This window comes from Colletes latitarsis, chromosome 10 (genome assembly GCF_051014445.1).
Source record: "Colletes latitarsis isolate SP2378_abdomen chromosome 10, iyColLati1, whole genome shotgun sequence".
NCBI lineage: Eukaryota > Metazoa > Arthropoda > Insecta > Hymenoptera > Colletidae > Colletes > Colletes latitarsis.
In genome coordinates this window covers 31,894,614-31,908,803 of record NC_135143.1, presented here as the reverse complement: position 1 = coordinate 31,908,803, position 14,190 = coordinate 31,894,614, and the positions used below count along the sequence as shown (strand labels likewise).

At 37.8% G+C, this 14,190-nt stretch overlaps 2 protein-coding genes and 1 long non-coding RNA gene across 12 annotated transcripts; all 3 read right to left on the bottom strand.

Annotated features, from left to right (window-relative positions):
- Positions 1-337: 337 nt before the first annotated feature.
- Abs (ATP-dependent RNA helicase abstrakt) lies at positions 338-3,174 on the bottom strand. Its single transcript, XM_076775256.1, has 10 exons — positions 3,027-3,174; positions 2,664-2,937; positions 2,258-2,603; positions 2,045-2,178; positions 1,807-1,963; positions 1,571-1,733; positions 1,190-1,490; positions 957-1,106; positions 691-873; positions 338-601 (listed from the first exon to the last, which is right to left on the bottom strand). Exons 1-10 carry the CDS (start codon positions 3,057-3,059, stop codon positions 465-467), a joined length of 1,878 nt encoding a protein of 625 aa, XP_076631371.1. The 5' UTR covers positions 3,060-3,174; the 3' UTR covers positions 338-464.
- A 4,130-nt stretch (positions 3,175-7,304) lies between these two features.
- On the bottom strand, positions 7,305-14,183 carry LOC143346602 (S-formylglutathione hydrolase-like). 10 transcript variants are annotated; one of them, XM_076774845.1, is made up of 6 exons: positions 14,080-14,183; positions 13,886-13,999; positions 8,528-8,619; positions 8,089-8,466; positions 7,788-8,013; positions 7,305-7,726 (listed from the first exon to the last, which is right to left on the bottom strand). In XM_076774845.1, the coding sequence occupies exons 2-6, from the start codon at positions 13,922-13,924 to the stop codon at positions 7,544-7,546; spliced, it is 918 nt and encodes a 305-aa protein (XP_076630960.1). In that variant the 5' UTR covers positions 13,925-13,999; positions 14,080-14,183; the 3' UTR covers positions 7,305-7,543. The 10 variants fall into 10 exon arrangements, with proteins under 10 accessions (XP_076630960.1, XP_076630952.1, XP_076630954.1 ...); XM_076774837.1 differs by lacking the exon at positions 14,080-14,183 and adding an exon at positions 10,458-10,981 and having other exon boundaries at positions 13,886-14,021; XM_076774839.1 differs by lacking the exon at positions 14,080-14,183 and adding an exon at positions 10,488-10,981 and having other exon boundaries at positions 13,886-14,021.
- LOC143346612 (uncharacterized) lies at positions 11,167-13,865 on the bottom strand. The gene is made up of 2 exons (XR_013080451.1): positions 13,457-13,865; positions 11,167-11,426 (listed from the first exon to the last, which is right to left on the bottom strand). It is a non-coding gene; the product is annotated as an uncharacterized LOC143346612 (long non-coding RNA).
- Positions 14,184-14,190: the final 7 nt, after the last annotated feature.

Here is a 14,190-nt window from a genome sequence, read left to right as displayed (position 1 = left end):
AAACGTTGCTTCTTCTCGCTCCTTCCAAACAACGTTTGTCGACAATTTTCCATCTCGATGGCTTTCCGCTCCTGAATCCTCTTCCTCTCTTCGTCAGCCGGCCCATCCTTCTCTCGAATCATTCGAAATCGTTTAACTTTAATTTAACCGAGTACGTAATTTACTAAACAGTTTCTACCTCTTTGTTTTATTACAACTAGCTACCAGAAACTTATGCATACGTATATCGACAGCGAAAACATAAAAGGATCGCGTATAGAGATTCGAAACAAGGGAACGGTAGATTAAATAATCAATCAAAGGATAAAAACGTATGGAACGCATAGAAAGCAGATCGTCTCGCTTTACATTTTATTAACTTGTCAACTATCGATACATATTTTACGATACTATTTACACATTTTTCCCTATTGTTAAATTAATATTCCTTTTAAAAAATCAAAAATATTTTCAAAATGTCTGTTTTAATAGTCGGCCGCGTTACTGGCCAAATAATCACGACGCCCGATATTCGATGCTTGTTTGTTTTGAATAGCTTCCAGTTTAGGACATTCTGTGATTCTGTGACCAAGACCACCGCAATAGCTGCATCCACGTTCGTCTGAAACGTTAACGAAAATACTATTTCTTCTCTGATTTGAAATAAATGGGAAATAAATTCATGAAACGATTTAACACCAAGCATTTTACCTCCCAAGTTTAGATACTTTTCGTTTTCCGAGCAAAGCTCCAACAAAAACGGTGGAACCTTTTGTTTCGCTTCCATGAGCAAGTGTTTTAGATCGAGCAACACCGATTCATCGTTTGCTTTATTAATGAACGTAGTCGCTATCCCAGTCCGGCCGGATCTACCAGTTCTTCCGATTCTATGCACTGTACGACGACGACAACAACGACGTATTATTTAATTAATTAATTAATCTATTCGATATACTTGTAAAAGTATAATAAAGTACCATAATTCTCCACGTCGTCGGGCATATCGTAATTTATAACGTGTTGCACATCGGCAAAATCAAGACCCTTGGATGCAACGTCCGTTGCAACCAACACGTCCTTCCGACCTTCGCGAAACGCTTCCACAGAACGCGACCTCTCTTCCTGATCTGTCAAACATAATAATACAAAAGGCAATTTGTACAAGTATTGAACGAGACATTCTCTTTCCGACCAGCCCGGTAAATATTACCTTTTCCACCGTGTATCGCCACTGCCTCGACACCTTTCAGCAATAAATACTCGTGAATAGCATCTACGTCCTGTTTCTTCTCAGCAAATATAAGTACCGGTGGTGGAGTCTTTTGTAAACATTCCAACAGATACACGATCTTTGCCTCTTGCTTAACGTATTCCACTTCCTGTATTACGTTCATCGATGCAGCACCCGCGCGACCAACGTTTATCGTTACTGGTTTCACTAAAGCGGATCGAGCAAAATTTTGTATCTTTTTTGGCATGGTCGCAGAAAATAGCAACGTTTGTCTCTGACCCTGTAAACGGTATTTATTTACCTTTAACGTACACGGATCCATAAAATAGTAGTAAAACCATCGCGGTAAAATATCTTTACCCTAAAAAACGAGAAAATCGTTCGCACATCCTCTTCAAACCCCATATCGATCATGCGATCTGCTTCGTCCATGCAAAGGTAACGACATACGCTAAGTTTTACCATCTTTTTGTCTAACATATCCATTAATCGTCCAGGAGTAGCTACCATGATATGCACACCTCTGTAACAACAACAAAAAGTAGATGTAATACAATGCGGTAAAAAACGATCGCAGTGCCAAACGATCCACCAACTTGTTGATCACTTCTAAAGACTCTGATACAGGCACACCGCCAATGGCTAAACAGCTACGAATTTCTGGACAGCTCGCTTGCCGTAGACTGTTGGTATAATGACGAATTATATCGTATGTTTGTTTTGCTAATTCTCGCGAGGGACAAATGATTAAACCTGCAACAAAATTAAGCCAATTTTTTTACTTTCTTCACTCTCTGTATACATATACTATAGATATATTGTAAATATTTATACCATACGGTCCTTCGTTTCTTACAAACGGCATAGCCACTTCTTGCTCCAAGCAGAACATTATGATAGGTAACACGAATACCAATGTCTTTCCACTACCGGTGAAGGCAATACCGATCATATCACGACCGGACAACCTATAATATATCCAAAGAGTAAAAATAAACATCTTATTCTACCGAGAAAGAATTAATGGTACGTTAAATATCTACTAACACCGTAGGTATTCCTTGAACTTGAATCGGTGTTGGTTTGACAATACCTTTTTGTTCTAAACCGCTCAAGATCCCTCTGTGAAATTTCATTTCTTTAAAACTTTTTAAAGGCGGCGGAACGTCGTCTCCTTCCACCAAAATTCTAAGCTTCCTTCTAACTCTTTCGTGCCTAGCTTTTCCTAGTGCAAGAACCGTTCTCGGAGGTCGCCAGCTGGTTTTTATCGGATCTTCGTACTGAATACCTTTCGCTAATTCTGCCACGCCCATTAAAGCTTTGTTTTCCGCTACGCTCTCTAGAATCTTTTCTTCTTCTTTCAATTGTTTCTCCATAGCACTTTCTTTCTTAGCTAAAATATTTTACTAATTAATTAACTTGCACTTTTGCTCAAGTTCTTCAACCGACTCACCTTCTGCCAGCTTCTTCAATTCAGTGTGTTGATCTAATAAGGAAATATTCGATTTTCTTCCCCATACTTGTCCATCATCGTCGTCTGCGTCGTCTCTTTCATTCTCGCTACTACTTTTCCCGACGATTCCAACAGCAGCTTCGTCCTTGGACTGTCCAAGCTTACCAAGCTTAGCTAATTGTTGCTTTTTGCGTTCCTTAACTGGTACATAAGGGATATAACTGTCGTCTGTTTCCAAAACACTTTCTCCTTCTTCGTCTTCTCTTCTGTATCTCTATTCGACGAAACATATCTCAATTTTGACGAAACCCAGACCATTAACGAAAGAATTGTTTTATACAATTAATTGTACACTCTACTAACCTTTCGTGCAAGTTCTTGTTTACTTTGTGCCATTGTTTTCTACTTAAAACTTGCATTCGCAACACTTTGTAAGGTTATTCGATTCAACACACGACACTATATTAAATCGTACCAGTAACGAACTATTCCACGACAAACTTGGTCGTTTTAGCACCAGAGGGTTGTTTAGTCGAAAAATAAGCGCCATCTATCGTTGAAAATAACGAACTATTCCACGACAAACTTGGCCGTTTTAGCACCAGAGGGTTGTTTGGTCGAAAAATAAGCGCCGTCTATCGTTGAAAATAACGAACTATTCCACGACAAATTGGGCGGCTCTCTCGCGACTCCCACGAGGCGGTTCGAAATTACTTCGGGTAGCATCGGAGTATCGAGTAAGAGAGCATGTGTCAGTTTGCCTTTACTCACCAACGTGAGTAGTGCACCCGGTGCTCAATCTGACTGGCATCTTTGGCCAGATCTGGCATAATTGAATGCATCGAAATCGACATCAGAGATGCCAGATTCAGCACCCGGTGTCCTACTCACGCATACCAGATCACGCGTACGTGAGCTCGTAGAGTTTCGGAAAGTCGACAAAGGCAAACCGACACATGCCCTCTTTCTCGATTATTCCAAAGCTGCCCGAAGTAATTTCGGACCGCCTCGTGGGAGGAGAGAGAGAAAGGCTCACATTTGCCTTCTCGCTCTTAACAACTGAAATCCGACCTCCCGTCTACGGCATACGATTCGGAATCTCGACTGCCCAGGTATTTTTACTTGCTTTTCCTAGAGTTCATTACTGAACTCTGCAAATTACTCCTGGTTTCTATTTGCATCTGATGACCTCTGATGACCAATGCTAACAAAATTACAGAACTCCCGACAACTTTTTACACCATACAGCGACTGTTACTGACTGCTCCCGATTACTGCTTGCCTCTGCTGGACTCTGCTGACCATCGCTTATATTTCTGACAACCTATAACGATTATTACTGACTTCTGCTAACCTCCGTTGGTCTTTGCTGATCTCTGTCAGCGTGTGCTTGTCTCTGTTGAACTTTCCTGGCCTCTGCCGAACGCTACTGACCACTGCAGGTATTTCTGATAATCTATAACGATTAATACTTACTACTGCTTGCCCCTACAAGTCTCTGCTTGACTTTACAGGTTTCTGCTTGCCTGTGCATGCCTTTGCTGCCCTCTGCTCAATACTGCTGACCACCCCTGATGCTTCCAAGATCGTATAACAATTACTGCATGCTACTGTTCGCCCCTGCTGATCTCTGCTTCCCACTGCATGCTTCTGCTCGTCTCTGCTGACCGCTGCTGACCACCTCTGATGCTTCTGACAACATATAACGCTTACTACTTGCTACTATTCGCCCCTGGTGATCTCTGCTTGTCTTTGCTGACCACCGCTTATATTTCTGGCAACGTACAACGATTACTACTGGCTATTGCCACCCTCTGCTGACCTCTGCCAACATCTCCCGACGTCAGCTGACCATCGCTGGCCATCGATGACCATCGCTGACCATCGCTAACCGTTGCTGACAGATTGTGACGCGATGTAATATAATATAATATGTTTATATGTATTAAAGTGTTGTATAATGTAAATCTATGGCAATAAATGATATAATTTCAAAGAATTCTATGTGTTCTCATCATTTTTAGCCTTCTTTTCTTATCGAAATCATTCTCTTAGTTATAAGAGACTCCGAATCTTTTAAAATTTTCCAAGTTTCCCGGAAAGATTTCAAATTTCCCGCCGCCAGGAATTTCTGCGAATTCCTGGAAATGACGTCATTTCTAAGAATTCCTGAAAATTCTCGGGTCCCTGAAACTTACCGACGTCCCTGAAACTTCTCGGAATCCCTGAAATTTCCAAGAAGTTTCAGGCGGCGGCAAAAATTCCGGCCTGAATTTTTCGGCAAAAATTTTAAAAAGCCGTTACGTAATATTACGTAATATTACGTAACATTACATAATTTTTGCCGAAAAATTCCGGCCGGAGAAATTTTCAAGAGCTATTACGTAATATTACGTAATATTACATAATGTTACATAATGTTACGTAATATTACGTAATTTTTGCCGAAAAATTCCGGCCGCGAAAAATTTTCAAGAGCTATTACGTAATGTTACGTAATATTACGTAATATTACGTAACGGCTTTTTAAAATTTTTGCCGAAAAATTCAGGCCGGAATTTTTGCCGCTGCCTGAAACTTCTTGGAAATTTCAGGGAATCCGAGATGTTTCAGGGACGTCGGTAAGTTTCAGGAAAACGAGAATTTTCAGGAATTCTTAGAAATGACGTCATTTCCAGGAATTCGCAGAAATTCCTGACGGCGGGAAATTTGGAGAGGGCAAGAGGGGTAAAAAATGATGAGAATACATAGAATTCTTTGAAATTATATCATTTATTGTCATAGATTTACATTATACAAAACTTTAATACATATAAACATATTATATTATACTACATCGTGTCACAAGTTGTCAGCAACGGTCAGCAGTGGTCAGCGATGGTCAGCTGATGTCGGGAGATGTTGGCAGAGGCCATCTTAGGTCGGGAGATGCTGGCAGAGGTCAGCAGAGACTGGCAGTAGCCAGTAGTAACCGTTGTACGTTGCCAGAAATATAAGCGGTGGTCAGCAGTGGTCAGCAGCGGTCAGCAGAGGTGAACGGAGGCCAGCAGAGGCATGCAGAGGCAAGTAGAGTCCAGCAGGGGCAAGCAGTAACACGTAGTAATCGTTATACGTTGTCGGAAGCATCAGGGGTGGTCAACTGTGGTCAGCAGAGGCTAGCAGTGGCAAGCAGAGCCCAGCAAGGGCAGACAGTAGCAAGTTGTAATCGTTATACGTTATCAGAAGTAACAGGAGTGGTCAGCAGAGGCCAGCGGAGGCTGGCAGACGTCAGTAGTAATCGTTATACGTTGTCAGAAGTAACAGGAGTGGCTAGGAGTGGTCAGCAGCGGTCAACAGAGGCTGGGAGAGACTAACAGTAGCCAGTCGTAATCGTTATACGTTGTCAGAAATTCCAGGAGTGGTCAGCAGCGGTCAGCAGAGGCCAGTGGAGACCTGTTGACGGGAGGTCAGATATTAGTTGTTCAAGAGCGAGAAGGGAAGTGTGAGCCTTTCTCTCTGGACTCCCACGAGACGGTCCGAGCTTACTTTGGGCAGCTTCGGTGAATCGAGAAAGAGGGCATATGTCATTTTGTCTTTGTCGATCCTCCGAGGTCTGTCGGAACTTTCCCTTGTTAGAACCAAGTTTTCAATTTGTTTTAGCGAAAATCCCAGCCGGTTAAGCTGCTTACTGCTGTTTTTAATTACCAAGCATTTATTTCTCAATTAACCCTTTGCGAGTAAAACCATTTTGCACATTATTCTAAAACATTTGTGGTATTCGTTTTCAATGCGATTTAAGCATATAATGTATAAGATTTCATTTAAGTTTTTCTTTTCTAGAGAAGATAAAGAAAAAGTTTATTTAATTTTTTTTACGTAAAATTGAATTCTGCCCAAGATTTATATGAAACATTTAAAAGATCTTTTATAAATTACGCCTATGTATCGGAACAACTATGAAACAAGAGATATAATCATTATTATCCATGGGCTGATTATAGTGAAAGACTAATCGGACTTTGAAATGAGAACATAAAACTTAAATGTAAAGTTCCATTTAAATTCATCCAGCCATTTATACTCAATCGTATTAATAATATACATATTTACGCTCATACATAGGAATAATAAAAAAAAATTTCTTTTTTTTCAATAATTAAAATATGATCAGGGGGTCTTAAAACGTGTATTTCCGTAAAATAAATTTTACAAAATTTTTTTCCATTATGGGTACTTTGCTTATGTGCGCCTACATAGGTCGAAAAGTAAAAATGCCTGGGCAATCGAGAATCTCGGCTCGAGATTCCAAATCGTATGCCGTAGACCGGAGGTCGGATTTCAGTTGTTAAGAGCGAGAAGGGAAGTGTGAGCCTTCCTCTCTCGACTCTCACGAGGCGGTCCGAAATTACTTCGGGCAACTTCGGAGAATCGAGAAAGAGGGCATGCGTCATTTTGCCTTTGTCGGGTTTCCGAAACTCCACGAGCTCACGTACGCGTGATCTGACATAGTGTGAGAGAGCACCTTCGGTGCCTTTCTGGCATCTCTGCCCCTCCACTTATGCACACTAATGGACAGTCACGTATATGTGAGCTTCGACGATTCGGACAGTTTCGGGGATTCGAAAAAGAGGGCGAATGTCGGTTTAATAAATAAGACTATACTTTTTATGAAGTTCACAAATTAATATTCCAAATATTCATTAATTTTTCACAATCATTACTTACCTTTTTTACAAATATTATGAAGAATTCAAAAATTTTTAAGGAGTAAGCCTGCAACCTTTACAGTGATAATTTATTTACATAATTAATTCTTGTTTTTCTTTTTGTTGATTCCACTTTCAATATAAGACATCTTTTTTTATATAAAATATGTTTTAAATAAAATAGTGTCTGCTGAACTAGGTTCTAAGATATTTGACATGATGTTTAATATGATCTTCAATGAACGTTGTTATAAAAAAATAACTGTGATCATAACCCTCTTGAAATCTAAGAGTCAATGATAACTTAGCATCTTTCACAGCTGTTACGAAATTTTCTGGCAATAATTGCCCATCTTTTAAAAACATGTCTTCCTTTCCCTAAAATGATCAAATATATTTTTACCAGAATCTACTTTAAACGGTTGTTGTAATATAATACCTGATCGATTAAAATTTCCAACGGGGGCCCATTATACTTTTTAGCCAGTTCTGTAGCATCCCAATCTTTCCATACAGCATTAGTCTCCGGTCCACCAAAATAACCAGCAAAAGCTTTCTTGCCCCATGGGCACAAAATTGGATTACATATAGGTGCAAAAACAGAAACTGTTTTGTATAAACCAGGATTTTTTAAAGCACATATCAGAGCTCCATGTCCACCCATGCTTTCGACAAAGTGGCTTGTTTATTTCTTGGCATAAATTAAAGAATTCTATGCAAATTATTTTTCTCTGTTTTACCTGTGGCCCATTATGGACTGCTTATGTGGTAAGACTGGAAATTTGTCATTAATCAAAGTTGGTAGTTCCTTAGTAATGTAACTGTACATCCTATAATTCTTTTTCCATGGTTCGTTCGTCGCGTCAACGTAAAAACCAGCACCAGATCCAAAGTCCCAGCTATCATCTTCCCCAGGTATATTAACATTACGAGGACTTGTATCGGGTGCAACTAAAATTAGTCCATGCTCTGAGGCATATTTTTGTGCTCCTGCTTTTTGAATAAAATTAGCTTCTGTACACATCAAACCAGATAGCCAGTAGATAACTGGTACAGATTCTTCTTCAATTTGCGCAGGAAGAAAAATTCCAAAATTCATTTTACATTGTAGTTCAGAACTAGATCAAAAAACAATTATTTTAATAATCATAAATTTTTCATCCATATCGGTAAATTTACCTATAGTGAGAATAAACTTTTTGCCATCCTCCAAAGACTTTGCTACTCGAAACTTCAGTAATATCGGGCATTTGTAAACAATGTTGAGTACCCTGTAATGTTACAAATAATCAAATGTACAAATGATATGTAACGATTGCATGTAACATTTCCGAGAAACAGAAAATCAACGAACAAATAAAATAATTATTAATGACATAAACAAGCAGTCCCATTGGTTTCATTCCGAATATATAAATTTTCAAGATGTTTTGGATTCTCTAGAGTAAATTTTCAAATCTATTAATAGTTACGAAAGAAACTATTAATATTTTATAATTTTTGAAAGTAGGAGTAGAAAACTATTATTTTTATAATATTTGTCATTTAAAATGATTTTCAAATATACTTCACATAGTGGAAAGAAAAATTTATGTAAACAAAACCACATTTTACAAGCATTTGTTGGATGATAAATTCAAATTTATCGACCAATTTAACAAGACCAATAATTTAAATCATAAATGAGATTATTTTAACTACACTCCATGATTATACAAGTCAACTGTGCACGTTTATGGTGCATAAGACAGTGTTAGAATACAAGCATGAACAATATGTACAAATATATAAAAATAATATTTAACGAAGTTTATATTATTTATTTTTTAGATTCAGAGAACATTTTATTTCAAAATAAGATTTTAAATTAAACTTACTTCTAATAATAGTTTTTATTTATATCTACTGTTACTAAGTTTGTTTCCAACGTGGTGAAATAGTAACAGTTTGCGATAGGTTAAGCTGTATACAGAAACGACAAATTATGAACAGTTGACTTATAACTTATGAAATTTACTTTTATCATTAGAATTCCTATTGGTATTGTATAAGAGAAATTATTAATACTTTCAACTTTTAACTTGTAACTTGTAAAATTTCACTAATGATATCGTACGTACTGTGTAAGAGGAGCGCGTGGTTAGAGACACAACGGACCAATCAGTTTCTTTCATAAATTACGTGGTTTTGTTTAGCGTTTTTCTTTTCTTTTATTTTGCACATAATAATATTCGAATAATGATATTCATATACTCGAAGTTTATTCGTAATACATATTTGAATACCTAAAAAATTTCCGAATAATCGCAGGTTTAATCTTTACAGCTGTCTTTTGGCCTTGCTATACATTGAGAAAGAAGCGAGAAACAGTGAAACGAATCAGATATACTAAGAATAAATGACACCGTGCCGACCGTGACTTGTTAATGTCAGTAGTTCATGAAATCACGAAGATAATTTTATAACAATCCGAATAGAAAAAATTCGCACAACTTAAAGACGAAAAACAACATTACTTTGACAGTATTGAAAAGTTAGATGTTGTTAACGAATACGTAAGATTGCTCGACATATTTGGGCACTTATACATACGACAAAAATTAGAAAAAAACTTGCTATCTTGTTAAGTAAGTATTTAGTAATTATTTAAAAAAGAGAAAATCTCGTCGATTTTAATAATTTGTTACTTTTGTTATAAAAGACGATACGTTGAACAACTTTTTCCTATACAAGTAATCGTCATTCGGTCTTAGTTTTCGAGATATTTGCAAAAAAACATCGTTACTACTATATTAATTACGTCTATACGTGCACGCTCATGGTACGTGACACGAGATCCAAGTCAGATCAATCGATTTGAGTCCAGTGAGTAACGCGTATGTATACCTAGAATTCATTGTAATAGTAGAAATTTTGTTTTTTTCGCAAATATCTTAGAAACTAAAGTCGAGGAACAGTAACATGCACGGAAAGAAGTTACTTAGAATTAGGGGTGTGCGGGTAGCTTCAAATTGGGGCAGAACCATGATACATTTCAGGTTGAACATAGGTGGATCCTCATCTACATATACATATAATTACCTTTATTTTTAATAATATATCTGTTTACCTTGTATCCAATAGAATTATGTATAGTCACCGTAAACAATTTCCTCGATGCTGATGGAATTTTACGCGCTGATCGATGACAGTGCAAACCAGCCTCTCGCAAACGACGCCGCACAGTTCGCTCGCTTACTGCCAAACCAAGATTTGCAGCTACGTGGGATGCAGGCTGGAAAGGATTTTGATCCATTTCATTGATAATGGCACAATCATCCGCGATAGTAGTTACACGCTTTCGTCCACTGTTACCGCGGCGCTGGTCACATAATCCATCTTCACCCTTTTCTCGATAACGTTTTATGTATCTCCATACTGTCCTCTCTGAACATTCAACTATTTGAGCTATTCTAGCACAGGCTATGCCAGCCTTGTGAAGGCCCAGTATCTGGCCCTTGCTGAAAGAACTGACTTCCCTCGAGGACATTGTACAACCAATAGTTCGATTAGAAATTAAATGGTTACTGATGTTGTACGACATATTGACGGCGTTTTGTTTCGCCACCCACGTCGCTCATAAATGGGAAATGCCTGTGGACAAAGTTTGGATTCTTTCAAAATTTAGGTAACTATGTCTCAACCCACTTAAGTTAAGTCATAAACGATTTATGGATGGTTAATTAATACTATAATACAATCATTCGTGGTCGAATTTCATTTAATTCAGGGCCCAGCAGCGAAATTATCGCGTGCAAGATAGCATATTTTTTATACACAGAAGCGGACTCGAACATTATCTGACAAAGAAAGAAAATGGTTATAACGGGAGGAAGTAAGATAGGTATAATATGTCGAGCAACGACGATCGAGACCCGGCTTATCTGAAATTTCAAAGAGATGCGGAGAAAAACTCATTAAATACAACAATGTCTTTTCAAACGAAAAACAGACAGATTAAAGACGTTATTAAAAAAAACTCAACAATTCTAGGAGGCATAAGATAAAAATAGGTAGCTCAGAATGATGTGCTAAGTCTCTGAAAGGGCACAGAAGTAGGAACCAAAATAGCTTTATTACCATTTTCGTGTCACTCGCAACATTACCAACAGATTTACAAATGAATTTCAATCCCTTCGCCATCTACCGTTGAAGGTAACGAACTATTCCACGACAAACTTGGGCGTTTTAGCATCAGAGGGTTTGAGATCGACAAATAAGCGCCATCTATCGTTTAAAATAACGAACTGGTTTTGAATCTCAACTAGCCAGGCATTTTTATTTTCCAACCCATGTATACCTATTACACATAAACGAGGTAAAGAATAGACTTATCGCTAGTGGGATGAACGCTATCGCTGTACCACGAGTGTCTTACAACATGAGATACACTCTTCCAAAGTGGAACAAAATGTTAAAAAGATCATGCATCAAATTGTAAGGGGATCCTCGTAAGAAGGCTTTAATCTTCGTAATAGTTTTAATGGGTCGATGATCAAGAATGACTAGCTTATGGTCACTGGTGGTCAACAGTGAGATTGACATTAAGGTCAGCGGTCCAGTGAAGATCCAGAAATGGTCAAGAGATGGGACCAATCGAAATAGTGTTGTTCTCTAGACCAAGCGGTTCTCCACTCTTCACGTTGACACTGTCCCCCCACTCTTCGACTTCCCCACTCGAAGACTACCGCTGGACAAATTCTTCAGTACCCCTGGAGCATCCAAGAGAATCGGGTTTCGCGGGCCAAAGTCAGGCCATTCGTGGACCGCTGACCACTGGGGGGGCCAGGAGTGACCAGGAGTGACCAGGACTGACCACTACTGACCAGTGCTGACCAGTGCAGATCCGACTACTGACCACTACTGACCAGTGCCGGACCGTGATGACCACTGGTAAGAACTATTTAAAATTGCTCTCTCCACTTCTATTTTGTCGTTTGATACCAATTCAACGTTATGGAACTGTCTAACGCTTTTGCTAAATTACGAATCGTTTCTTATGTTACAGCTGGACCTCTGGTGCTGCTTCCTTGGTAATGGTAACTAATGCTCAACAAGTAGTAAGCCCACTTTACTTATTTATATTATTATCACAAAATTGACCGGTGTCAAACAAAATTACTAAAAATGAAAAAGGAATTTTTAAGAAAAATCGACAGGGGTAGGTGCCTAAATTTTTCGACGAAAAAAAAAAATTTCAAATCGTTCTAAAAAAAATATTTTTGGCTGTAGGGGTGAACTACAATCATTTTTGGTGAATAGACATACCCTCGAAATCTTGCGCATTTTCGAGAAAAAAATTCAGTACTGTCGGAACTTTAAACGTTAATAACTGTTTAATAAAGCCTTCATCAACAAATTGGTATTCTTGATTTTCGTCTTATTTTGGCCTCTAAAATCCCCCATTAAAATTTTTCCCAGGGGTGGCCGAACACCCTGCATGTATAACGCATGGTCGCTTCGTAATGGGGCTCTAGAATCCCAGAGAATCGGGCCGAAAAAATACATTAGGCGATAGGTCTACTCGTATACCTCGTCTGTGCTTAAATATTAAAAATGACATAAATGCCATCTGGCAGACTAATTTCGAACTTCAATTCATACAATTTTACGATCAGCAGAGATGTCTATATCTTATTGTTTCTTGGTTGTAACTTGAAAATTGTATTTTTTTAATTGTGTTACTTTCGTAGCCCTTGTGCAATACGACAAGTGTTTATAAAATAAGAACAGTAATATTCTATCATTTAAGGATTTAAATAATTTATTAGCCAGTACAAATTTTTTTGTTAACAGTTTCACAACGGTAAAGTTTATAATAAATTCGTTGTGGAAATGTAATGATATGGATTTCATAAAGAATAGTTTGTTCATTTGACAGAATACTATTTTTATATCGTTGACACTTGTGTATAGATTATATATATATATATATATAATAATTTATTATGAAAATTCAATGATATTTGTTCAATAAATCATAATTTATTCATTGAATCGATAATTTATTTGAAACTTTTGACAAAACATTGTTATTACATTGCGATTCATATGACGCGTCGTACTTACAAGTAGGTTAGTCGAAACACAGACTAGGTATAGAATAAACCTATTATCCAATGCATTTTCGTATAACATGCAACATTACCACAGCCGACTGCATTACTTGGTTATACTGAACGAGAAACAGTGAAACAGCGAGTTTCTGATTTTGTACTTGATAGAAAGAGTACGCAACATTTGTACGTCTCTGTCTATTCAGTGCAAAATCGGACTCTCGCTTGGCATGGCTTGTATGTATACTAGAGTTGGTTGTGACATTACCAATCTAGAAAAGAATAAGACTGTAATGCCAACGGAACTGTATGAATAGAATTGAATTTAGCGATAGTCAATTATTTGAAAGATAATTAAAATGATATTAGATGTGATTAGTAACACCAGTTAGCGTTTCAGTCACGCAATAACTAGGCAATGTATGTGTACATATATGCATACCGAGGAGAAAGGGTTGATGGATTTGGTGGTGATTTTCATTTCACATGGCACGAATCACAGTCACTGAGTATAAGCAGTAATTCACTGTTTCTATTAGATCACTTTGCATTAAACCTATACTAAATATGAATAAAATTTTAAAATACACAATTATTTTCGCTTCTCTCTGATGTCAAACATTCACGGATGCTCACGTCACGGCTATATTACTAAACTGACTCGAGTTCTTTTACACACTTATGGACCAATGATGTCAATGCAACGACGCACAACTTATTTTCAACTCATATGTACGAAGAACCTAG

Coding starts and splice junctions, on each gene's coding strand:
- Abs (XM_076775256.1), bottom strand. CDS start 3,059: ATGGCACAAAGTAAACAAGAACTTGCACGAAAG. Junction 1,964..2,044: donor AAGAAACGAAGGACCGTATG/GTATAAATATTT, acceptor ATTTTGTTGCAG/GTTTAATCATTTGTCCCTCG. Junction 602..690: donor AAAGTATCTAAACTTGGGAG/GTAAAATGCTTG, acceptor TTAACGTTTCAG/ACGAACGTGGATGCAGCTAT.
- LOC143346602 (XM_076774837.1), bottom strand. CDS start 10,931: ATGTCGTACAACATCAGTAACCATTTAATTTCTAATCGAACTATTGGT. Junction 8,620..10,457: donor ATAATTCTATTGGATACAAG/GTAAACAGATAT, acceptor GTAACATTACAG/GGTACTCAACATTGTTTACA. Junction 7,727..7,787: donor TGGAAATTTTAATCGATCAG/GTATTATATTAC, acceptor TGATCATTTTAG/GGAAAGGAAGACATGTTTTT.